Genomic DNA, 27,734 nt, shown 5'->3' with positions numbered 1-27,734 from the left:
TCAACCCCTCTTTCTTTCCCCATCCCCTCCCTCCACAATGCTGACCCTTTCTCCCAATTCTAACACCACCTCCTCTTGGACACTACTTTCTGGCCCTTTATTCTCTCTTGACAATTTTAATCCCAACTGTCAATACTGCAACCACCACCTTGACTTCTCCACTCTCTTCTGGCCAGTCCCATCTCGCTTACTTTGTGCTGATTCTATTCCTGCCACATTGGGTACTCACCAATATGCTTACCGACAGAACTGCTCTACCACAGACGCCATAGCACCTAACCCTGACACACCTAGAGAATAAGGACACTTGTCAGAATGCTGTTTCTGGATTGCAGTTTGGCATTAAACACTATTGTCCCACAGACCTTGGTGAACAAACCCCTACCCCTCGGTCTAAATACACCTCTGTGCTACTGGGTGTTGGGACTTCCTAACCAATAAACCTCAGATCATCAAGATGCACAGCCGCTCCTCCCTCCCCAACATCTTCCACATGGGTGTCCCCAGAGCTGTGTGCTGAGCTCATTACTGTACACTGCTCACACATAATTACACGGCCAAACACTCAAGTAATCACATTGTCAAGTTCACCAATGACACAATAGTGGTGGAATTCACCACAGACAACAATGAAACAGCCTACAGAGAGGAGGTGGAAGAGATCGAGACCTGGTGCCAGGCAATAACCTCTTCCTCAATGTCAACAAAAGGAGAACTCACCAGCACTTGCATTGCTCTTTACACCGGCGAAAATTACCAGTAGTTTCAAACTCTTGGGAGTGCAAATCTCGCACAACCTCTCATGGTCCCAGAACAGATCACACACAATAAGGAAAGCTCACCCATGCCTCTACTTTCTGAGGAGGCTGAAGAGAGCTGGACTATGTACACCTGTACTTGCATTACTCTACACCCCCAACGACCACAACTTTATCATTTCCTGTCAGTCACCTTATGTACAGACACTTCTGTGCCTTAGTGTCACTTTATGAACATACACTCAATGTATATAAGCTATCTTTTGTATTTCAATTTATCCTGTTTTTTCATTAGTATTGTTTTCCTCATCTTATTGTGTTCTTTTGTGCCACTTCAAATACGAAGGAACAATTATTTCATTTTCCTTTACACTTGTATACTGGAACTGACACTAAGCCATCTTGAATCAATCCCATCACACAGAAAAGCGCGGTAACATCGCTTGGAAGACTGACCACTACTTGCAGGGGCTAATCAGCAGCTCTCAGACACCACCCCATTCCTACTACTTGCCCATGACCCCTACAAATAATAGTCAGGCCATACCATCACAAATCTCATCACTTCGGATCTCCCCTCCATAGCCTCGAACCCGAATAGTTCTCCAACCACATAGTGCCATTACTATCTCCTACCCAAGATTCGCAAACAAGACTGCACCAGCAAGCCCACTATTTATACCTTCTCTTGCCTTCACTGAACATTCATTCATTCCTCAGTATTATCCAATCTCCCTTTGTCTAGTCCCTTCCCACTTATATTACAGACACCTTGTCTTAAAACAATTTTCGATCCCCTGGTCCCAAATGGCTCACCTTCACCATGGACATCTAGCCCCTATATGCTTCCATTCCCCATCAGCGAGGCCTTGGACTCCCAGTTTCTTTCTAGATCTAGACCAGATGGAGGGTCTTTAACTGAAATTCATCTCTTTTCCTGTCTCAATGTTGCTTGACCTGTAAAGTTCTTTCAGCCTTGTTTGTTTTCCTCTAGAAGCCAGCATCTGCAGTCTTGTTCCTAAGTATTGTCATTGCATTCACAAATTAATTAATGTAAAATTGGCATAATATATCAATAATTTCTGGTTCTTTCAACATGCAGTTTGGTGCTGTGCAGAAATCCTAGTAACACTACTACAAGACAAGAAGAAACGCTGGACTTCACATAGTTCACCTTCACAATCAAACTAGTCCATTTAAATTCCACTGTTTTTATTAATACCTAGGAAATTTATGGAACATCTTTGGCTCTGAAATTTGATATTCAAATAGAGAAAATAGTTTAGGTAATACAAAATCTTTCATCAGATTAGCTATAAAATAAATGTGATGGCCTTACAAGTTTGTGATTAACTAGCTTAATATCAGATGAAGGTTTGTACTTTACATAAAATATCAACCATAATATTACTATGCCAGTGTCATTGCTCCTTGCCATCACAAGGTATCTGCTAATGAGGAGGGTGTAGTCTTTGCAACAGAAAACAGCAGCAGAGAGCTCCATTTACTGGGAGGGTGGGGGCACATTTTGCACATTCTTCAAGAACAACAGAAGGACCTTCTTTCTTCCAAAATATTGCCTAATTGGTAAAACAAAAGACAGGTAGGAGCTAACAAATCTTTTATCTGAAAGTGCTATTGTGTTCCCGCTCCATCTTACTTGGCTTGTACCGTTTGACTTTGTGAACCATAATACGTGCCCACTATAAAAAATTTTCATACATTATGCCCCCAGTACCAACCTGCACAAGATTAAAGGCAGAAGCTAGAATTCACCCAGTAGAATCTTGGCTAAAATCTCAACTTAATGCTCGTATGCAAATGCTTGCATTTTTAGGCCCAGAATACTGTATATTCTTGGAAAATAAATAACTGCCTATTACAAATACTTGCACTGAATACATTAGAGGTAATCTCACCATCAAGACTCAATTTTTGACTTAAAATTCAAATTAATGGCAATGCCATTAGGTAGAGTCACTAAGCCTGTGACAGTGAAAGAAATAAGCTGAAAATAACTGAAAAATAAATCTACAGCAAGAAAACTATCCAATCAAAGGGAAGCCAATTTTTGGGGCATTATTGGTTTAAGTTATCCTGTCTTGCATTAGAAAATTAATCTTAAACTTGTTTCAAGTGAACACTGGAAGAACTCAGTAGGTAAGCAATATATGGAAGCAAAAGATGTAAGTTGACATTTCGGGTCGAAACCCTGCATCAGACCTGAGAGAGAAGGCGAGAGATTGCCAGTATATAGGAGTATGTGGGGGTGGGCTAGTGGGAAGAGGCTGGTATCAGATGGGGAGAGGGTGATTACTCGAAATGTTCACTTACACCTATTTGACCTACTAAATTCTTACAATGCTCTGATGTTCCAAATTCCAATACCTGCAGTTTTGCCTTAAAGTTGTTTGACGTTAATTTGAAAATGAACATTTTCTAGATCTTACCAAGCCGATAGTGAGATCTAACAAAAACAAAATGTTAATCATAATTGCCACTAATGGGAACTGATTGGAGATCTTTGTTTAGCGCAACAGGCCATTTGTGATCATTTTGAACGTAATCCCAGTCGTACCATAAAGATACAGTAAATGTTATAAGTAAATCAGCAAATGATCAACTACATCTAGCTGTGCATGCTGCTGACTTAATCAGTTAAAAGGTGTGCTTAAGAGAAATCCTCACACAAGAAGATACTTTCAAAGGAGTGTTCACACTTTAACCCAAAGATCACACACTATTTGATACATGGAATAATTTCTGTTGTTTACATTTCTATTCAAGTAAACTTAATCCTTCTCAGCAATAAAATGACACTAAACCTTTATAATTGTACACAACAGCCAGCTCACACTTCAGTTACCTAATTTTATGATCCAATTTGTTTTTATAGCTTTCAAGCCACACTATCCTGAATAGAAATTCACATCTCAACTGCTCACAACTTGGTTTATGAGTAAATGCACTCATTCTGTCCACCAACACATCATGTGAACAATCCTGGCGCTACAACAAATCATTAAATACATCTCATCTGTTCTTTTACATTACCACCAACTTTTAACATTCTAAAGTACATCACTTTAAAAATGAAATTTGATGCTTTTCTACACTTTTACAGTTGTTGATAAACCCGTATAATCCTATGGATTTGGCTGGCAAAAAGAAATTCAACTTAAACGCCACTCTATGCCTGTAGAGTTTCTAGATGGCAATGAGCAAATATTGCTCTGAGCTTCCACCATATCAAGGTAGCAAAAGCACCAGCTGCAAACCAGAACTATAAATAACAATTACTCAAGAGTTTTGCAAAGTAGAAAAGGCATTTTCTTTCACACCTTTACGGGTTAAAGAGCTGATTTGTCATCAAATTGAAAGCACGTTTTTCAACGAGCCAGTGTAGTAATAAGGCTAGCACACATCTCAAAGAAATCCATTGTGTGGCTTCCATATCGTGGAGTTATAGAGGTCAAGCACCCAGTCAGTGAGCTGGGGAGTGACCCAACAGGAGTTAAAGGCTGGCCGTCAGTAGCTGCTGCATCAATACTCAGCCTTGGTCTATGTAGCAGAGCCGCTGATCCTGAACGCTTCGGAGTGGAAGAGCCTGATCTTTGCTCCATAACATCATCTAATCAAAGAAATCAAGGAAAATTATTAAGACAAATGCAATAGAATGCAAAGAAATACAATAAATCTTGTGGAAAGAAAAAAATGCATTTTCTTAAGTATGCCAGCTCTAATGTGCACTAATGTTGATTTACAAAATTAAACTTTTAATTTTCAAGCATGATTGATGACAGGAATATGATGCAAGTCTGACAATGATTTCATTTGTCCCCAGTGATTTTCATTTGTTTTATGACACATGTTCTGTAAATTAATTTCTTTGGAATTTGAATATAACTTGTCAGTAGAAAGATAAACTTAACATGATTTGCCATTTTATAAAATTTGAGGCCACAATCCTTATCTGTCAAAATAATTCACACTAGGCACCCAGAGCTTTCAGTCAGGGGTGAATGCATTGATTCCTATATTTTTGATTCTTTCCCCACCAGATTTCCTGAATTTCAGATGCAGTTGTATTTCACTTTGTAATGCACAAGTACGTTTATCCCTGCTAACAATTTCCAGTCTTCACCTATGTTGAAAGTAAACCACAGAAGTATTCTTGTTATCTACCCAACAGATTATTTCATCCCATTGGAGTCTGTATTCTTGACTTTCAATTTTTCATGTTCACATCTATGGGGCCTTAATGAACTGGTATGGCAAATTAGATAGGTGACTCTCCATCTCTTCAACTAAATTTTCTTATTACTGGTGCTTTAAACTGTACAACTAAAAGCATAAAATTATAGAGGTATTCCTGGATTAAATAATTGAACCAAACTGTGGCAAAGAGATCTCAATGTGGACTAATGCGAGAACATTTAAAAAGGACATAAAATGGTGGATATTCAAAGAGACCTTGACATCCTTTTGTTGAGAGACTTCAAAGTCATCAATAGATTTTTTTTAAGTGAAAGTAATGCTGCTTCCGAAATGTGGGATATTAAGAACAAGTATTCATTATACAGCTACACAAGCCCCTAAAATAAAATGAGAAAACATAGGCACTAGATCTTAGAAGGTAGATACTGGGATAAAGAGAGTGCAATCTTAATTTAGTGAAAGACATTCTTCAAGAGCTAAATTATAAAGTCAGATTTAATAAACTAGAGCTCTATAACACAGAAGTTAAAAATTAAAGGATATCTCGATTAAGCTTCAAGATATTAAGGGTAAAGACAAGGAAACTAATTCTGTTGGTTGAAGAGCTGAAAACTGCATAGCATACACTAAGAATCCAAGAATCTAGGAGTGAAATTAGGAAACAACCCCATTGCGCAAAATGTGGTAAAAGTTTGGTAACCACGTTTGCAAATGGCAAGTGATGTTAGGAGAATTTTTAACTTCACCAATGAAACAACTAAGTGTCTGCAAATCAAATGTTATTAGATGGATTGGTGATCTACAATTAGATTACATACTGGGCATTTCTCACTGAATGCTTGATGGTTGGAATGGCTGCTTCTCCTCATGTCAAAGTACTTCTTTCCCTTCTGTCTTGTTCATTCCTATCAAACGGTTCTATTCTCCTCCAGATTTCCTTAGGAAAACAGAGCTTAGAAAAATAAAGGGCTATGCTGTAGGGAAATTCTAGGCAGTTTCTAGAGTAGGTTACATGGTCGGCACTTTGCGGGCCGAAGGACCTGTAATGTGCTGTAGATTCTATGTTCCATGTTCCCTTTCCATGATGGACTGAATATTAGCTCATTTTCCCACCACAGATGATGAGGTATACGCATTTCTGATACTCTTTTAATAAGGATACTTGTTTAAACTGTTACATTAGTAATTACAGAAAATGCCAGAAATGCTTGGCAGTTGAAACAGCATTAATGAAAAAAAAGAGCTACCGTTTCAAGTGAAAGCTCCAAAGCTCCTTTCTCCTTCCCAGTTTTGAAGGAGGTTTTTAACCTGACACATTCAGCTTTTCTTTCCAAAAATGTTGTTTAACTGGCGGAACTTTTCTAGTGTTTTGCATTTCTGTTTTAAACTGCTAGCATTTGCACTTTGTTTCATCTTCATTTCAGTGTAATAATTTGTTCTCATTATCTTTCCGAGGCTAGAATGAGTCCAAGCAAACCGGCTATTGTGAAATTATTCCTCTACTAAAAGTGTTCCATTATAAACGTTTGTCTAATCCAACCTTGTTTATGCCATGGACCAATACCATTGAGCAAGAGGTCCATGGACCCCAGTTTGGGAACCCCTGCTAATGGAATAAAAACCTAGTACCATTCACATTTTAGATAAAGACAATGCCTAATTAGACAAACATAGCAGGTCTCGCTCTTACCATCAATACTCATGAAATCTAGCAAATAGCTGCGATTATCAACTTGATAGAGTTGTAAACTCATCTTCACATTGTTCCCAGTTATAGGATTCCTTCTACGTACTCTTAGATGATAGGGATTCACCACCTTGGAAAAGCAACTTATTAGAAATCCACCATATAGTAAAGTACAATATACTTAAATTTTAGTCAAAGTTAACTTTGCAAAGCCACCAGGTTCATACAGTTGGGGGAGATCTCCATTGGTCGGGGTCGATCATAGAGGCTGCATCCTAACAGTCTACAATCAGTTGATATGCAAGTCAGTATGCAATCTAGGCGGTATAATAGGAGAGAGAAAGTTGCTGCACATGCAGCAGGTTGCCCTTCTCCACGCAGCTGATAAATCCAAAGGAATGGCAGAGATCGATGCAGTTTGATACCAGAGACATCACAGGAGTTGCCAGTCAGAGTTGAACTCAGTGAAGGACTGCCTTAGGGATTCCATCTCTGGATTTTTCCTAGAGGTTTACTCCCAAACCCTTCCCCATGAGTGGGTATAGCCCTCATCTCAAACCTCCACTATCTTATGGCTACACCCACTCATTTCATACAGTGGCAGTCAAAAGTAGCAACTCAAAGACAGATATGAGGGGAAGTCATAAATTGTTCATAATCTTACCCCAGGTGAAAATCTGTGCCTTTTGAAAACACATTTTAAAATAATAAATTATCTTTTTAAAGAATGGTTAGAAGAATTACCACCTCCAAAAGTCCAAAACAGAATTGTAGAGAAGCATAAATTGAGCTCAAGTTACCTTTACTAACTGGGCAGATTCCATTTAAAATTATAGTAAACTGAAGATTGTTCTAAGTCACAAATAGATGGAAAATATGATGGCATTTATGTGAAAAATTTCAATTTCTCATAAAACGCTGTTGAAATACCATGTCACCATGAAGCCATAAATGGCGTAAATGTCTAATTGATTCACTAATATTTTTGAGGAAAGAAACTAGTTTTCCTTAACTGGTCAGATCCAAATGCAAATCCAATCCCATAATCACAGGCACTGGACTTGGTGACAACATGCCAAGCATTTAAAGAGAAACACCATCAAATTGCAGTGCGTGCTATTAGATATCATCTGGCCTCATGATCTGTCCATGCTCTCAATATCATGTACAGGAGTTTTTTTTTATTAAATTGCTGAACTAATGGGCTAAGTATACTTTGCATGCGCCCGCCCCACCCAACTTTACACCAACGCCAGCCCATCTATTAATTTACCCCATCTACCCAGCTCCACTAATCTGAAAGGGGTTGCAGATCTTCATTTAAAAGGCTATGGGAGAACTGGAATATCTAACTCAGTAATTAAAGGTGAGATGATGCACAAATACACTGTAAATTGTAATGCGCTCTGTGAAACTAGCACAGAATTAGCTTGTCGAGCATGATGAAACTCCTCCATCTCATCACCTTTACACTAACAAAAATAAATTGCATAGTCCACATCTCCTTAAATCTAAGAGTAGGGAAATTATAAAAAATGGAATACTTTCTCAGACTGCTGATACCAGCTGGCATTTAAAAACAGACAAAGATGTCATGTCATAAAGGAAATCAAGGGACATGACAAAAAAAACTGAATAAATTAAGGGCTATTTGCTTAAATAAGTTCCTCTCAGTGTTTCTTACCTTCCACTCGTAATCTAGCTGTCGCATGGCTCTGTAGACTTCTGCCATTATATCATACGGTTTACTTTGGCTGCGAATTCCCAAGTGCCATTTTGCTTTTTTCAGTGCCATTGGTTTGGGTTTGGTAGTGTTGAGTGCATCGAGTGGACAGCGTGCCTTAGGGCTATCTGCCATCAGAGGAGGCATGCGCTCAGGGTGCGCTTTGACACCAGGTGGGATATGCAGTCCATTATCATCCATGAATGAACCTGTTGGAGGACTGGATGCAAGGTAAAACTCACTTGCTTGATTCATAATTCTCCGATTATCAATAATGAGATGGTAAGCCACAGCAAGCTGATCCTGTGGATCACCACTGTATAAACTGTTCATAACTTCAGACTCAGTACATTCAAATTTCTCGCACACTTCCTTAACTGCGTCTTCTTCTATGACGTTGGAATCATATGCAGGATCTTCTGGGAACAGGTAAGTTGGCAAATCCCGTTTAAACCAGTCGTGTTCCCTATTGGTAAAATGATGATTCAATTAAACCTATGTTATCCTAAATTAGGATTGAATTCTATCCCAAAATAAAATAAATATAAGCATCAAGTGCAGTAATAGTCTATTCAACCCCTCAGTCCTGCTCCACCATTTAATAAAATCATGGCTGACCCAATCCTGATCTTAACTCTATATTCCTGGCAAATTCCCATAGTAACTAACTCTCCTGCAGACAAAAAGGCACAAACTTCAAATGACCAACAACAGATTTAGTTCTTGAACTTTTGATGAATAATAACCAGCCTGAGAAAGATATAAGCTTATCAGTTAATTCTGGCTCAAGATGCCCATCATTTATATATTTTTACAAAATTTACTTCTCCTCTCTATCCTATCCTTCCTAATATTCTCACTATAAATGCCATCTCTAGCCCTTCTTTTATCTCTCATCCATTGCCCCAATACTGCCCTTCCCCACCTTCACTTTTCCACTCTTTTTGTGTCTTGTTCTTGTATCTTCCTATAGGATTAATGAAAATATTAAATATATCATGCCCTCAACCATCAACTTGAAACTTGTTTTAAGTACTTATTGAAAATCGAGATAATTACATACTGAACCCAAGAAAGGTATTTTTAAATATATTTTTCAGGAAGAAGTTAGGTCTTCAATTTTGCCCTGGAGGTGGTACTATTTTTGGAAATCCATCACTGTGATTTATGGGTAGGTTAACCTACACTTTTTTTCCTTTCTGATGTAAATGGTCTTAGGCCTATAAACAAGACCTTTGTTTGTAGTCTCAGAAAAATCGAACACAGAGCAGTAATATTGTAAATGAGTAGGCATTACAAACCATACCTGATGTCTTTGATGGTTGCCCGCTTCAGTGGGTCAACCTGCAGCATATGCATAAGAAGACTAGCTACTGAGCGGTTGAGATAGTCAGGCATGTAAAATACTCCTCCACGGATCTTCTTAAACAGGGTCGGTACATGCTCATCATCAAAAGGCAGTGTCCCACACAGCAAGGCATAAAGAATCACACCACAACTCCATATGTCAACCTCTGGGCCTGCATATAACCTGATAAAAACAAAGATAAATTTAATATACTTTAATTCTACATCTACACTGTGCATCATTAGCAAACCCATACAGTGGAGGGTACGTACAGTAGCCAGAAATATAAAGCTACTTCATTTGAAAAGATGCATGAGTATCGTCACTAATATTACATTAGTGAACATAAGGATGGGGGAAAAACAGAAGGGGAACAGAGAAAGAGGACAATACTCTTTCAGACCAGTTGATGTGTTTATAGTATTGCAATGAATTAGCCAGAGTCTAGAAGATGCTGAAAATGAGATGTCAAGCAATTAACAGATTAGCATTTACATAAAATGAAAATGGGAAGCATGAACTTCACAACTATAGAAGTTGGTGAAATTTACCTTAATTTTTATATGCAAGACAAGAAGATTCCTAGAAATGAATGGGAGAAAATGTTGGCTGTCAAAAAAATTTATCGAAACAAGTTGTAGTGTGACGCTGAGGACAATTGTTAGTTTGATAAAATTGTGCCAGTTTTTCTTCAATTACATATTTTTATAAATTATAAACCTGAGCTTTCATAGTCGAGACAAGGGCTGAGAGATCACAATGTCTGTTAAATCACGATTCTGTGTGAGTAGATAACGCCCAAAATATCCTCCAAAATAAATAAAGCTTATACTAATTAATGCATATGCATTAATTCTTCACGTGGAAATCTGAATTGATTACATTACAAAATGGTTCCATATCTGAGAACTACTCATAATGAAATATTTGTTTAACCATCCAGCAATATATTTAAATATAAGTATCAGACAGCCAAGGGCAACATGTAATTAAACCAAGGTGTTTAACGTAAGCATTAAAAATTTTTCTGCAAGATGTAATGCTATTCCTGCAAATCAGGTTTTCCACACAAAAAGCAACACTTGCAGCCCTGCAGCAGCCCAACAAATCTTGCTTATTTGTCTCCTATACACATATCAAGTATTCATAACCTAAGGCAGACCTGAACAAAATACTACTCAGGTTTTGAATTGTTCTTTTAAGTCCTACTTTAAAAATTTAATCACTTTGTATATTTCCTGCTAAATCAAAAATCATTGGAAAGCATCAAGTTGGATAAATCACAGGGACCGGACAAGATATACCCCAGGCTACCGTGGAAAGTGAGGGAGGAGATTGCTGATCCTCTGGCAACGATATTTGCATATCAATGGGGACAGGAGAGGTTCTGGAGGATTGAAGGGTTGCAGATGTTGTTCCCTTATTCAAGAAAGGGAGTAGAGATAGCCCAGGAAATTATAGACCAGTGAGCCTTATTTCAGTGGTTGGTAAGTTGATGGAGAAGATCCTGAGAGGCAGGATTTATGAACATTTGGAGAGGCATAATATGATTAGGAATAGTTAGCATGGCTTTGTCATTTTGAGGATGTGACTAAACACATTGAAGGCAGAGCAGTAGATATAGTGTATATCGATTTCAGCCAGGCATTTGATAAGGTACCCCATGCAAGATGTATTGAGAAAGTAAGAAGGCATGGGATCCAAGGGGACCTTGCTTTGTAGATCTAGAACTCTGTAGACGGGTCATATTCTGCAAGGAGGTTGGTGACCAGTGGTGTGCCTCGGGGATCTGTTCTGGGAGCTCTTCTCTTTGTGATTTTTATAAATGACCCTGAATGAGGATGTGGAGGGATGGGTTAATAAATTTGCCGATGACACAAAGGTTGGGGGTGTTGTGGATAGTGTGGAGGGCTGTCAGAGGTTACAGTGGGACATTTGATAGGATGCAAAACTGGGCTAAGAAGTGGCAGATGGAGATCAACCCAGATAAGTGAGAGGTAGTTCATTTTGGTAGGTCAAATATGATGGCAGAATATAGCATTAATGTTAAGACTCTTGGCTGTGTAGAGGATCAGAGGGACCATGGGGTCCGAGTCCACAGGACACTCAAAGCTGCTGCGCAGGTTGACTCTGTGGTTAAGAAGGCATACAGTTCATTGGCCTTCATCAAGTTCAAGAGCCGAGAGGTAATGTTGCAGCTATATAGGACCCTGGTCAGACCCCACTTGGAGTACTGTGCTCAGTTCTGGTCAGATGTGGAAACTATAGCAAGGGTTCAGAGGAGATTTACAAGGATGTTGCCTGGATAGGCAAGCATGCCTTATGAGAATAGGTTGTGTGAACTTGGCCTTTTCTCCTTGGATCGACGGAGGATAAGAGGTGGCCTGATAGAGGTGTATAAGATGATGAGAGGCATTGATCATGTGTATAGTCAGAGGCTTTTTCCCGGGGCTGAAATGGCTAACACGAGAGGGCACATTTTTAAGGTGCTTGGAAGTTGGCACAGAGGAGATGTCAGGGGTAAGTTTTTTTATGCGGAGAGTGGTGATTGCATGGAATGGGCTGCTGGCGATGGTGGAGGCAGATACAAAAGGGTCTTTTAAGAGACTCCTGGATAGGTACATGGAGCTTAGAAAAAAAAAGGGCTATGAGTAACCCAAGATAATTTCTGAAGTAAGTACATGTTCGGCACAGCCTTGTGGGCCGAAGGGCTTGTATTGTGTTGTAGGTTTTTCTATGTTTCTATATAGATGTTGCAAAAAATAACAGTATATAATTCCAATGAAATAAAAACACATGTAGGAAAGTGTAGGAGCTATTCCATTAAGGAAGACATCCTATGGCTTCGACTAAAATCCCAGTTTCACATCAGGGTAGTTTCAGAAGTTGGTCCACAAAGCTGTCAGCTTGTTTTAAGGATAGATACTTTTGGTCTTAAAAAGACTGAATGTGCACCCTTAGTTCTGAGTGAAGAGTATGGTATGGATGAGGGAACAGATATAGAAGAGACAAAATACTTCCAAAGTACTATCCACAAAATAAAGGTACAAGAGATTACTATTAACTCCTCTTTTGTGCAATGCAAAATTCAAAATATTTATTGGTACTGCAAACCCATCAGGAATATAAACAAACAACTGAGCCTAAAATATTAATGCTGTTTTTCCCTCACAAATACTGCCTGACAGACAGATTTTCCCAGCATTGTTTTATTTTTATATTTCTAAAATCAGCAGTTTCTTTTGATTTTCAATTACCATAACATCAAAATTTCCTCCAGCATAAGTAGAGTACTCAATATTGAAAGGCAACTTGATATTGTTATATTATTAAGTTTGATGTGCAACCAACATAAAAAAGCATAAGAATTAGTCTCTTATTTCAGGAAGAAACTAATACTTAGCTCATGATTCGACTATTGTAACTGTTGCAAGTTTTTATCTGCCAGCTCCTTCCAGTAAACTGCCAGAAAAACATCTGCTCGAAAGAGACAACCTAGAGAAAAATGGAAATGGTAGTATATTCCTGGAAAATTTACAGAACAATTTACATTTGCACAACTTCATACTGGATAGTGGTTTGCCTCTGAAAGAGAATGTTAAATACTGAAGTAATTTGCATTATTATATGAATCTATGTATGTTATATTATGAAGTAACAATAGAGTTATACGGAATAGAACTTAGGACAGTACAGCACAGGAACAGGCCCTTCAGACCATAATGTTTTGCCAAACCAATTAAATTAGTAATCAAGTGGTCAACTAAACTCTTCTGCCTACTCGATGTTCATATCCCTTCATTTTCCTCACATTTATGTTCCTAGCTAAAGGTCTCTTAAAAGTCCCTAATGTGACTGCCTCTACCACCACCCCAAGCAGCCACCACTCCATGTTAAGAACCTTGCCCCTCACATTTCCTTTAAAATTATCCTGCTCTCACCTTAAATGTAAGCCTTCTGGTATCAGACCTTTCAACCATGGGAAAAAGATACTGTCTAACTCTTCTATCTATGCCTTTCATGATCTTAAAGAGTATAATTATCATAATTATAGATTATCAGATTGTTTCGATCAGATCTCCTCTTCGCCTCCACCATGCCAGAGAAAACAACCCAAGTTTGTCCAACCTCTCATTACTGCACATGTCCTCTAATCCAGGCATCGTCCTGGTAAACATCATCTGCACCCTCTCCAAAGCCTTGACATTCTTCCTATAATTGGGCAACCTGAACTGTATGCAGATGTGGCCTAATTCGAGTTTTATAAAACTGCACCATAACTTCCTGATTTTTGAATTCAATATAAAGACAAACATGCTTCTTAACCACCCTATCAACCTGTGTAGCATGAGCTACAAACCTGGACACTAAGATATCTTTGCTCATCAACTCTGTTATAGATCTTGCCCATAACAGTGTACTCTCTCTTTACATTTGGCCTACCAAGGTACAACACTTCACATTTGGCCAGATTAAACTCCATCTACTACTTCTCTGCCCATATCTACAACTGATCTATATCCTGCTGTATTATTTGCCAGCCATCTACACTATCCACAACACCACCAGTCTTAATATCATCTGCAAACTACTAACCTGCCCCTCTATATTTTCATACAGATCAATTACATACATCATAAACAGCAGAACTCATAATACAGATCCTTACAGACCTTCACTAATCACAGACCTCCAGCAAGAATAAGTCCCTTCAACTACCACCCTGTCTTCTACGGGCAAACCAGCTCTAAATCCGAACAACTGATTCACCATTAATCCCATGCATCTCTGGATGAGACTCCCATGAGGGACCTTGTCAATTGCCTTACTAAAATCAATGTAAACAACATCCATAGTGCTACCTTCATCAATCACCTGCATCACCTTGTGAAAAAACCCAATCAAGTTAGTAAGACATGACTTGCCCTGCACAAAGCCATGCTGGCTCTCCCTAATTAGGCCACAACTTTCCAAATTCTCATAAATCCTACCCCTAAAAGTTCTCAATAACTTCCCTACCACTGATGTGAGGCTCACCGGTCTACATTTTCCAGAATTATCGCTGGTTCTCTTCTTGAATAATGATACAACATGAGCCCCTACTCGCTTGTGGCTAGAGAGGACACAAAGATATTGGTCAAGGCCCCAGCAATCTCATCTTTTGCCTCTCTCAATAACCTGAGGTATATCCCATCAGGTTCTGGGGACTTATCCACCTTAATGCTTTTTAAGAGACCAAACACCTTCTCCTGCTTTACCTCCAAATGTCCTAGCATATGAATACTTACAATGCTGATCTCCCTATTCTCCACATCCTTCTCCTTGGTAAATAATGATGTAAGGTAATTATTAAGGATAGCACTCACATCCTTCGCATCCAAGCAAATATTCCCCCATTTGTCCTTTAGTGGTCCCACCCACTCACTAGTTATCCTCTTGCTCTTCATTCACGTAAGTACTAAATCCCTTGGGATCTCTTTAATGCTACTTGCCATGAACTATTCATAGTCCCTCATGGCTTTCCCAATTTTCTTCCAGAGTTCTTTTCTGTCTTCTTTATAATCATCCAGGGCTCTGTTTGATTCTAGCTTCCTAAGCTTTACATACTTTTCCTTCTTCTTCTTGACCAAATTCATCGTCTCCCTCCACATCCAAATCCTTCCTTCTGACTGGAACATACCCGTCCTGCACTCTGTGCTGTTGGACTTTTAACACCCTCCACATGCCAGATGTGGACTTTATAGCTGTTCCCAATTAACTCTCCCTAGTTCCTGTTGAATATTCTCATAATTTGCCCTGCGCCACTTTAATATTCTCCTGCAAGGTCCTTATCTATAGCTTTCTTACAACTTAAGGAGTTGTGGTCACTGTTTCCTAATTGCTCACCCACTGAAAGTTCGGTTACCTGGCCAGGTTCATTAGTCAACACCAGATCCAGTATAGCCCCCACTCTTCTTGAACAAATTCTGCCCCATCTAATCCACTTGCACCAAGAAGGTCCTAGTTTATATTAGGGAAGTTGGAGTCCTCCATGACAAAAACCCTTCTGTTTTGACACCTTTTCTTAATCCGCCTGTATACTGTTCCTCAATGCCCCGGTGTCTCTGGGGAGATCTGTAGCACAATCCCATCAGAGTGATTGCACCCTTCCTAATTTTGAGTTCTACCCATATAGAATCAGTGGACAAACCTTCCATCATGTCCCCTCTGAGTGCAGCTGTGATACTGTCCCTGATTAGTCAGGCCACTACATGAATAGTCTTTTCAACATTACTTTTGTTAAAAATGTTTTTTTTGCCATTTGAAACTGCAAGTTTATTTTGAACTTATGACGTGTTAACATGCAAAGAATCCATCTTGATTTTGTCACTATTTTCCAATTTAATCCACTATTACAATAAAAGAAACATATATCCATGTTACATTCATAAAAAGTTCCAATATTGCCAATTCTTTCCAAACATACAAATTAAGAGCAAGAGTTAGACACCAGGAACTACCCTGTAGTTTTGAATTGACTTTATTTCTTACATCCTTCACATACACAAGGAGTAAAAATCTTTGTTGCGTCTCCTTCTAAATGTGCCATGTGCAATCATAGTAATTTATAATAATTTATACTAAATAGAACAGTCTATGTAATATAGAGTACACTCAAATCAGTGTGAGTTCATCAGCCTGATGGCCTGGTGGAAGAAACTGTCCTGGAACCTGGTGGTCCTGGCTTTTATGCTGCGGTACCACTTCCTGGATGGTAGCAGCTGGAATAGATTGTGGTTGGGATGACTTGGGTCCCCAGCGATACTACAGGCCCTTTTTACACACCTGTCCTTGTAAATATCCTGAATCACGGTAAGTTCACAACTAGATGCGCTGGGCTGTCCACACCACTCTCTGCAGAGTCCTGCAATTAAGGGAGGTACAGTTCCCATAACCAGGCAGTGATACAGCCAGTCAGGATGCTCTTAATTATGCTCCTGTAGTAAGTTCTTAGGATTTGGGGGCCCATACCAAACTTCCTCAACCATCTAAAGTGAAAAAGGTGCTGTTGTGCCTTTTTCACCATACAGCTGGTGTGTACAGACCATGTGAGGTCCTCGGTGATGTGGATGTCAAGGAACTTGAAAATGTTTACCCTCTCGACCCCAGATCCATTAGAGGTTAGCTCGTCTCCATTCCTCCTGTAATCCACAACCAGCTCCTTTGTTTTGCGACATTGAGGGAGAGGTTGTTTTCTTGACACCACTGTGTCAGAGAGATGACTTCTTCCCTGTAGGCCGCCTCCTTATTGTTTGAGATAAGGCCAATCAATGAGGTGTCATCAGCAAATTTAATGAGCAGATTGGAGCTGTGGGTGGTGATACAGTCATGGGTACACAGGGAGTAAAGGAGGGGACTCAGGAGCCAGCACTGAGGGGCTCCTGTATCGAGAGTCTGAGGGTTGGAGGTGAGGAAGCCCACTATTACAACCTGCTGGTGATCTGACAGGAAGTCCAGGATCCAGCTGCACAAGGATTTGAGAACATAGTTGATCTGATTGCAACCTTAGCTCTACAATCCTAGCTACCTAAATTTACATTTCACTCCTTACTTACCAAAATCTGTCTCTACCCTAAAAGTATTCAAAAACTTTTAGAAGGAAGAGTTTTAAAGACTCAACTCCCAGAGAAGAATTTCCCATAATAAGACTTAAAAAAATTTCCCATTTCAAGACTGATGAGGTGAAATTCTTAATTTTACATTGTCTGTTTAATACATACAATCATTATGTGACTGTTATATTCCCATTACAATTCCCTTCAACTATGTCCTGACCTAGATATTTCTCCACTTATGGTCTGCCCTTTCTATTGAGTGGTTACATTTTGGTAGCCTATAGCCTACTCACACCCATATTTTCTTTCCTTTGGTAATTATGCTTTCAATCGAAACTGATTCTATATTACTATCCACTGCCTCTATATCATGACTCAACACCACACTGAAACCTTCCTTGATTAAAAATGCTTATTTCCTTTATTCCGTTGGAACATCATATAGCCTTGAAAATTGAGCACCTTGGCTACGTTCCCATCAATGCCATCAACTCATCTACCTTTTTCAAATACTACATGCTTTCTAATAAAGATTATTAAACTTTGAATTGTTATGGTTTTTTAAGGTTGGATTTACTCTAACTTGTATACTTCTGTTTATTATTTCTGTTCCAGCCTGTCATATTTTGCTTATCAATTTCCTCCTCTCGATCCTGTGTCACTGCTCTCTCATTTCCTCTTGATTTATTAAACATTTCATTTTTGAATCTCTACAACTCTATTTGTACAATTTGACAGGACTTTACTACAAGCACAATTCAAGTGAGGCCAACTAAACAGCTCTCTCCTTTCCCAGTACTGGTGCCAGTGTTCCATGAATCAAAAGCTATTTCTACCACACCACACTTTGAGTCAATCTTTTACCTCTTTAATCCTATTTATATTTTGCTAATTTGTATGAGGTTTAAATAGTAATTTGGAGGTTATCACCCTTGTGGTTCTGTTTCTCAGTTTTGCACTGAGCTCTTCATAATTCTGCATGAGAGCTTCCTTCCTACCTAGGCTCAATGGGTCAAATGGCCTTCTTCAATGTCTTGAGAACTGTGTAAAAAGAAGCAAATGTCAAGTCTGTTACCATTAACTTTCCCAGCTTTCTTATCAGGAGTGATTGACTCTTCACTGCTCAAGATTTCATACCATTCTCTTTTGTCATTTGCCTCATTAACCCTAAGTTGTTGCACTTTTATGTGATGGGGAACACGGAGACGTACTCTGCACTACCTGTGTCACAGACAGAGGCAGGAAATTCTGTGCAATCTAATCAAAAGGCATTTATGATGAGCCAGTCAAGAAACTAAAATAACCTGGTTCACACTGGATAGTTTCAAGTCTTCTACATAAGCTGACACAGACAAGCTGAGAACAGAGTTTCAAACAGTAATAAATGACAACTTTCATACAAATAAAGCAATCATACATTAACAATCTATGCCAATTTCAAAAGTACGATTTCAAATGAGTCTGGGTGACCTCAAAACTATTTTAAATTAACAATAATCACAGAATAAAAGACATGGACAGCAGCCAAATTAGTATTTGCATTAAACCAGCCAAACATAATGATCAATATATCTAAAGAAAATATAATAATGCTCTTCTGAAGTTTGAGCATTCCTGGTTCAGTACTAACAGGTAAATTTTCTCTATATCCAGTTATATCATATCGAGACAAGAAATACATACACTTAAGATACTGCGATTTCTAACATTTTCAACTCAAAATAAATTAATTCAGGATCTTTCAAGAGCAGAATAATAACAGCAAAATAGGAACATTATAAGTGGCATTTATATTGCTGATGTGAAAATATACCAGAAGACATCAATGGGAATCAATTGGATAGAAAAGTTATTCTATCTACAATGAATACCCAAGAAGAAAAAGTGATTGAATCAAACATGAAGATATGATAGAGATAGATCTTACCGGCCTGAGATAACCTCTGGAGCAGCATAATTTGGCGAGCCACAACTCGTACGTAAAAACTCCCCATCCGCCATCATGTTAGATAATCCTACAATGAAAGACAGAACACGCCTTCAGCAGCTGGGTCCTTTTAAGTTATGCTACGCTCCTTGAGATTTGTATTCCAGACATAAATTCTTCATATTACAGCAATAAACAAAAAAAAAATGTAGGTAGCATCTTTCACAAGTCCATTTACACCATTTTCCACTTTTGTTTTTTTCTAATTTGAACAAAAAAAAATCTTCATGTAATTAACATTTGCAATGAAACATGACCAAATATCAAATGCCATTTTCTTTTTGCTTCAAAATCTTATCAATTTCCACTAATGACTCTGCATTCCAGGCAGAAACATGTTCTTTACATTTGTTTGTCTGAAAATGAACTTCCGGTCTTTTCTAAAATAAAATTCTCAATTTTCTGCAACAGTCTTATAATGGTGTAATCATCTAATTGGATTTTCCACATTTTCTCTCCAGGTCTTCCCAAATTATGAATTATCTCTGATTGCAGAAGATTCTTCACAAATTAGGTTCATACTGAGTATTTAATTGCATTTACCCAAAAGCTCAGGTGCTGCTGGGCTAAGCATAGAACACGTGCATCAAGGAAGCATATAAAAATTGTTACTGTGGTCTTAAAATCACTTGACTAATATAATCAACCTTCACTGCCATGGGACATTCCCATTCACAAATTAAAATTACGCAGTCTCAAAATCTATTCCAGAGCGACAGAAATAAGATAAGCAAAATATGTTTATGCCACGTTCTAATAGATGATTGCAGCAGACAGAATAAGATCTCTCTCATTACAAAACAGTTTCAAATTCCCCAAATATTCAAATCCTTATTCACAAACTCCAATTACCACAGGCAGATAAAAATATTTATTTATAATGCACCAGTGATGGCAACCCATTTTATCTACCAATTACCAATGACCATTGCACTTCATACTATATTATAACACCTGCGTGAAACAACTTAAGAGTTGTGTCTTGTATTCTTGACACACTTGGCTGAAAACATAACTTCACAGCTCTGGAACATTTAACTGCTGTCTGACACATTCTCCACATGCCCCAGGGGTCACATACCAAAGTCAGCTATCTTGGCATTCATTTGAGCATCAAGGAGAACATTCTCTGGCTTCAAATCACGATGAACGACCATGTGTCTGTGACAATAATCAACAGCCGAAATAATCTGTTGAAAAAGGCGGCAAGCCTCTGCTTCTTCCACCTACAGCAAAGTGAAAACGGGCATTATCACAGCAGAAGGTCCGAAATCAGTTACAGAAATAAATAACATTAATGCAGGAAAGTCACACAAAATACTCTTGCATAAACACCAACATGAATGTTGAAAATTACCCACTCTCCTTTGAAGGTTCTTTTCTAAATTGAGAGAGGATTATTTTTAGCAGTCAGTTGGAAAATTTGGGGAAGCAAGAGCATATAAGGTGGCAAAAAAAAATTATACAGTAGATAGATTTCTTTGTAAGACTGCATCTTAGGTATATTCACAAAACCATTTGTCAATGGCAGGATTTACAGATTAGTTTGCAGTTATGGATTGAAACAGTTACACATATCACCAAGGAAATTAAGAACATGAATTCCTGTCTATCTACCAATAGGTTGAACGGATGAAAAAAAAATGACACATGCAATCCTAAAGTGAGATGGATTGATTTCTTAAAATTAATGCAAAAGCAAGACAAGTACATTTTCCCCTTAAGCATCTTGAGACTAATTCCCTAAACTTCAAAAATTGTATAGCTCTTACCCTTCCATGTTTACAGATGTAGTCAAAAAGCTCACCCCCTGGAACGTATTCCATTACCATGAAGAAGTCAGTTGGTGTACTGATTACTTGGTACCTGCAAAAGTACAGCATAGTGCGAAGACATCAGGAAATGTAAATAATTGGCCTGAAATTAGCCATTGTAAGTGACAACAAAAGTGCAAGAACTCACAAAGTGTAAAATTGACAGAAACTTCCAGTAAACAACAGAGGATGCCATTGATGATACCCTGATTTTCTACAGGGAGCACTTCTGTAGCTTTTGCAGATGTAATCAATGTAAAGGTAATGATCTGTTAACTTCTATCCTTGCTGTGAAAATGTTGGTATTTCTAAACATTATTCAATAATGGATAGTTCAGATCTTAAGTAATAACTAATACAGGAAAATCTCACTGGTCCCATCAAAATGATTTAATAATGTTGAATGCTATTCTCTCTATTCCAAGATTTTAAAATTTTAATGTTTTAATATTATTTTAATTTTAAATATATTAACTACCTTCATCTCATGCTTGTCCCAATCTTTATTTTGTATAAAATGAGTAAAAATCTAATCGAAATCTGCTCATTTTACTTCCTGAACTGCTGAGAGAGAAATTGTCAACCTGACTGTCTGTTCAGTTTCTTGATGATATTATTGTTTTAATATGACACTCACCTTCCCCCACCCCCACACTCAGGATACATTAGACCATATGTTGCACTGCAATTAAGGAAATCAACACCATAAAATTTTATGGGCAGCTTTCTTTTTTTTAGATTATGAAGACATGCAGTCCTCTTTTATTGTCATTTAGTAGTGCATGCATTAAGAAATGATACAATATTTCCTCCGGTGTGATATCACAAAACACAGGACAGACCAAGACTGAAAAAACTTAACAAAACCACATAATTATAACATATAGTTACAACAGAGCAACAATACCATAACTTGATGAAGAACAGTCCATGGCACAGTAAAAAGTTCAGTCTCTCAAATGTCCCACATCTCATGCAGAAGGGAGAAGGAAGAAAAACTCTCCCTGCCATGCCCGACCACAGTCCAACTCTGAGTCGTCCGAAAACATCGAGCCTCCGATCAGCTCTCCGATACCGAGTACCGAGCACCATCTCTATCCAAACAATTCGACCTTCATCTCGGTCACCAACAGCAGGCAAAGCAGGGGATTTTGAGGCCTTCCCTCTGGAAGATTCTGAATCACGCAGTAACAACAGCAGCGAACCTGCGTTTCAGAAACTTCTCCAGATGTTCCTCTGTGCTTTCACGTCTGTCTCCATCAAATCAGAATTGTCCACGGCCCCTATTTAATGGATACGATATCATTTCACCGGAGGGCTGCGCACGCACGGCGCACTGCTATCTCCTCCTCCAGCCTTTGAGATAATCGGTGAACACTATACAGGAACCTGAAGGCGCACACTCAATAATACTTCAAGAAATTTCTTCCCCTCCACCAGATTTCTGAAAGATCCATAAACTCATGTACATTGCCTCACTTTACATTTTGGAATTATTTTATTTCTTATAGCAATTCATAGTATTTTTTTACGTCCTACATTGTACTGGTGCACAATACAACAAATTTCATGACATACGTCAGTAGTAATAAATCAGATTCTACCAATGAACACAAAACCCAAGCCACATTTATTATAGCAAAGAAGTTTGAATATAACAAGCTTTAATTATTAAGGGTATTAATTATAAATTTCCTCATTGAACATTTTTCCCACACTACAACACCCAATTCCTCAGGAGGATGTATGTTCTTCAACAAGTGACCTACTTCCAAATCATGAAAGTCTTGTTATCGTATATATCGTATCTTATTTAGTACCCTTTTCAACACCCACTCTAAATACAAAAGCCCCTCACCCTTCATGTACTTGTCCCTGACGTTAGTTGATTCAATCAACATACAGCAATAAATCACAAGTTTAGTCAACAGCAGCTCACAATCCTATACCATTACTACTACTAAGGGCAGCAGGTGCAGGTTTCACAAGCTTGGAAATGTGCTGCGATTCTTTCCTGTTTACCTAGCAGTAATGTGAGAAGGCCATCACCAAAAGGGTGCCTGTGACTTACAACGGCAGTTTAGCTCCACTTTAAGGTCATTTTGAGATGCATATTAAAGGATTAAAAAGAGGTCCTCGAAAGTTCCCTCTACTCATCTGCCCTCATATCTCCTGTGTAGCACCTTGGATGCTTTTAATGCATATACAAATTATTGCACATAAATCAGGACAGAATTATAAGGACAAGTATGAACATCTATGGATTCAAATTCATTTGAAAGCAGGTTTTCTGATATGCAGAAGGTGGTATTTGATTCTCAGCTCCAGAGAGCAGTCCCACTAACAAGGACCCTCCTCCATAGAAAAAAACAATAAACAAGACATGCAACACACATTAAAGTTGCTGGTGAACACAGCAGGCCAGGCAGCGTCTCTAGGAAGAGCTACAGTCAACGTTTCAGGCCGAGACCCTTCGTCAGGACTAACTGAAGGAAGAGTTAGTAAGAGATTTAAAAGTGGTGGGGGGGGGGGAATCCAAAATGATAGGAGAAGACAGGAAGGGGAGGGATGGAGCGAAGAGCTGGACAAGTGATAGTCGACGTTTCAGGCCGAGACCCTTCGTCAGGAATATAAGGTGTTCCTCCAACCTGAGTGTGGCTTCATCTTTACAGTAGAGGAGGCCATGGATAGACATATCAGAATGGGAATGGGATGCGGAATTAAAATGTGTGGCCACTGGGAGATCCTGCTTTCTCTGGCGGACAGAGCGTAGGTGTTCAGCAAAGCGGTCTCCCAGTCTGCGTCGGGTCTCGCCAATATATAGAAGGCCACATCGGGAGCACCGGACGCAGTGACGAAGGGTCTCGGCCTGAAACATCGACTGTACCTCTTCCTAGAGATGCTGCCTGGCCTGCTGCGTTCACTAGCAACTTTGATGTGTGTTGCTTGAATTTCCAGCATCTGCAGAATTCCTGTTGTTTGCATTTTTAAATAAACAAGACATTGCTGTTTGATAGTCACCTGAGTTTTAAGAGGGAGTTAGTTATGGCCCTTGTGGCTAAAGGGATCAGGGGGTATGGAGAGAAGGCAAGTACAGGGTTCTGAGTTGGATGATCAGCCATGATCATACTGAATGGCAGTGCAGGCTCAAAGGGCCGAATGGCCTACTCCTGCACCTATTTTCTATGTTCCTATGTTTAAACCATTATTTTTGGGTGAAGACAATCATTACTACATGGTAGATTTCAGGCAGTATTACAATGTGTGAATTGTTGCCTATTTCAACAATCATTAAAAATCTTTTACACCAAAATATGTAATTCTGAATATAAACAAGAAACTAAATTAAACATCAGGTAGCTACAGTTTCTCTAACAAAACAAATATTCAGGAATTAGAGCCTGCTGGAGGTGGTTTTTCTTTAAAACAAGTACAGTGCCAAAAAGATACACGTTACAAATAGACAACAATATATATGAATATACTAATGACTGGAAGAATTAGTGAAAACAAAAGAAAAAGACAAGCAGAGAAGATCAACAGAATATTTAAAAGTAGGAAGGACACCTAATTTTACACATGGCACCCCGTAATACAGAGAACTAAAGAATCGTGAAATTATAGGTAAACCAACCAGCTAGCACACTTTAGATTTTAAACTTGAATTGAGAATATGACCTCAATTATATTCTCAATACACAGGGCAAGGTACATAAATAAGAGATTTTAAAAACCAATTAAGATATAAAAATGCCAGAAAAACATATGACACATCCAAGCTCATTCTTAAAATATATGAAAGCTAATAGGTAACACCAGTCTGAAATATTTGAAAATGTATTCAGTTTTGGGCATCCTATAAAAAGGCATTTCTAAACTTTTGATGAAGTTTTCTGTTCACAATATTAACATTGAGATACTGGATTTAATTCAAATGTACTCCTTCAACAAAAGCATGGTGTGACAAATTACGATCATGAGCATTCTCAATGAAGGAGATACGGAGTAACTTCCAAACACATGGCAACTCAAGGAACAGAAACATGGTAGAATCAAAAGCCAAATAACAGGTGCCGGTGTTCAAATTTGCAGCTGTACTAGGCCACTCATTAGTTTTGCATGGTTTATCAAACAGCAACCTCACCTCAACTGTAGATTCACACATATACCTTTAAATCTTTATCCTCTTTGCTTTAGCAAGTATCTATTCGCTCAGACTTAAAAATATTCAAAGACTGCTTCCATTAACCTTTGGGAATTGACTTCAAAAGGCTTACAACCATTAGGAAAAAACCTCATCTTTCTTAAATAGTTAACACCTTACTTTTAAGCAGTGAATCCTATTTCTAGATTTTCAGATTCATTTATTTATCATATGTACATTGAAACATGCAGTGAAATGCATCGCCTGTATTAACAACCAACATAACCTAAAGACGTCTCACATGACAAAACATCTTCTCCATATCCAGACTCTCAAAGCCCCTCAGAATCTTATGATTCAATTAAACTCCAGCAGATTCAAGTTTAACCAGTCTAACCTTTCCTCATTAGACAATATGTCTATACACACAAAATACTGGAGGAACTCAGCAAGCCAGGCAGCATCTATGGAAAAGAGTAAACAGCTAACATTTCAGGCCGAGACCCTTCATCCTGAAACGTCGAATTGTTTACTGTTTTCTATAGATGCTCTCTGGCCTACTGAGTTCCTCCAGCATTTTTCATGCACTGGTTTGATTTCCAACTTCGGCAAATTTTCTCTCGTTTTCAAATTTCAACCATCCCTTTGGGAAAATGTGCTTATCGCGTTTCAATACTAAATACCGTCTGCTAATATCAGCATTGTCCTCCATCAATAAAGATCAGGAACTGTCATTTTAAACACTTTTACCATCCATCAAACCTTCCAAACCCATGTTTATTTAAACCAAGTTTATCGAACCCAAACTCAATTTCAATCTTTAAATTTTATAACCATTCTGGTGAATATGGAGAGGGCCCACACTATAAACCTGACCGACTTCTACAAATCTCTTTTTTCTGAGGTGCAGCTCTGAAATTGAACAGGGTTTTCTAGAACTGGTCTGACCTCTGCATGCCACCTCGGTTGAACAGAGGAACACTTTTAGCAATAGACTGAGACAACTGCACTGTTCCAAAGAGCGCTAATTGAGGTCATTCTTACCCTCAGCCATTAGGCTCTGTAATAAGTCAACCTATAGCCAAGGAAGTCATGATCCCCTCCTGGTACACTGTTTGAGGTAACTTATTTTTCATTCTTTCTAACATCTCTTCTAATATTTTTCATCTGTATCCTTGCAATGCTACTGTAACACTGTAATTTCCTTTGGGATTATTAAAGCATCTATCTACCTATTATAGAATCAACTCAGAAAAATTACTCACAGTTTGATGATGTGAGGATGGCGAAAGAGCTTTAAGTTTTGAATTTCCCTTTTAATCTTTCCAACTACATCCAAACTGCGAATCTTCTGTCTATTTAGGATTTTGACTGCAACTTTATGTCTTGTCAGTTGATGTTCCCCAACTAAGTAAAGGAATAATATACTTCAGCAAGAATTACTTCACACTACTTGGGGTAAGGATAGCATACAAAGAAAACTAATTAAAAGGAATACTTCAAAGGAAACTAGAAAACAAAGTTTGGCAAGCACTATAGAACAGGTTAATGTTATCATGACAGAGATTGGGGAGAGCTAGGCAGCTGGAGGGGGAGAGTAGGGAGGATTTAGCAAGTCTCGTACAAGTAAAAAATAGTGGAGGGGAAAGTGGTAAAGTTGCGTACACTGACAGTAAACACGTTGGATTGTGTTTGGAAGTCAGCAAAAGGGTAGGGAATATGGAGCTGTGCAATAAGGATTGGGCTTCAACTACGTGGCTGCAGGAGTTGGGGAGGTGAATGGGGGGGGTGATGTACTGAGTCAAAAGAGACTGGGAACTAGGCAGGTGCAGGGGTTGTGCATGAAAAAGGGTGGGATCTCTGAGTTGGTTAGGGATAAGTCGTGTGCAGAAGTGAAAGAAAGATTGAGCAGGGGACTGCGTAGGAACAGAAGGTTATGGGGTAGCTGAACAGCAGGGCTCGTGGATGGTACAACAGGCTGAGAAAGTGACACTATAGCCGGCAGAAGGTGGAGCAAGGCAGGAGAACGATAGAAAGCGCGCTGCTGGGAGGAAAGGGGCGGCAGCGGTGGGCGGGGTCGTGTAGGATCACAACAATCCAGCGGCTTTTACCACATGCCCTTGGTAAGCATGTAAACCAGATTGGGGGGGGGGGGCAGGACAGGTGTCGGATGCAGCCTCCCTGCCCACTCTGGGTGAGATGCCCTCCGATGTGCAACCACCTTTACAGACGGAGCCCAGCCGAAGCGCTCCGGCTACATCTACAAACATTTGCTGAGAAACACAAGCCACAAAAAAAACCCGCGCACCGTGACGCGCCTCCCGGCGAGCACACACACTTAACTCTTCACTTTGCCAAAGGTGCCAACTCCCAGGGTATCTCCCAAGATGTAATGGCCGATCTTCACCCGCCCGTCGTGTTTCTGTTTCTCCGCCATGGCTACCGGAGTCCCCCTCCCCA

At 39.0% G+C, this 27,734-nt stretch overlaps 1 protein-coding gene across 3 annotated transcripts; it reads right to left on the bottom strand.

Annotated features, from left to right (window-relative positions):
* Positions 1–30: 30 nt before the first annotated feature.
* On the bottom strand, positions 31–27,734 carry prkaa2 (protein kinase, AMP-activated, alpha 2 catalytic subunit). 3 transcript variants are annotated; one of them, XM_063064241.1, is made up of 10 exons: positions 27,618–27,734; positions 26,540–26,681; positions 21,089–21,182; positions 20,398–20,542; positions 19,257–19,344; positions 9,693–9,917; positions 8,348–8,852; positions 6,667–6,793; positions 4,100–4,389; positions 31–2,338 (listed from the first exon to the last, which is right to left on the bottom strand). In XM_063064241.1, exons 1-9 carry the CDS (start codon positions 27,709–27,711, stop codon positions 4,148–4,150), a joined length of 1,662 nt encoding a protein of 553 aa, XP_062920311.1. In that variant the 5' UTR covers positions 27,712–27,734; the 3' UTR covers positions 31–2,338; positions 4,100–4,147. The 3 variants fall into 3 exon arrangements, with proteins under 3 accessions (XP_062920311.1, XP_062920310.1, XP_062920312.1); XM_063064240.1 differs by having other exon boundaries at positions 31–4,389; XM_063064242.1 differs by lacking the exons at positions 19,257–19,344; positions 20,398–20,542; positions 21,089–21,182; positions 26,540–26,681; positions 27,618–27,734 and adding an exon at positions 10,286–13,168 and having other exon boundaries at positions 31–4,389.

The sequence above is a fragment of the Mobula hypostoma genome, chromosome 12 (genome assembly GCF_963921235.1).
Source record: "Mobula hypostoma chromosome 12, sMobHyp1.1, whole genome shotgun sequence".
Taxonomy (NCBI): domain Eukaryota; kingdom Metazoa; phylum Chordata; class Chondrichthyes; order Myliobatiformes; family Myliobatidae; genus Mobula; species Mobula hypostoma.
This window is presented reverse-complemented; position numbering and strand designations above follow the sequence as displayed.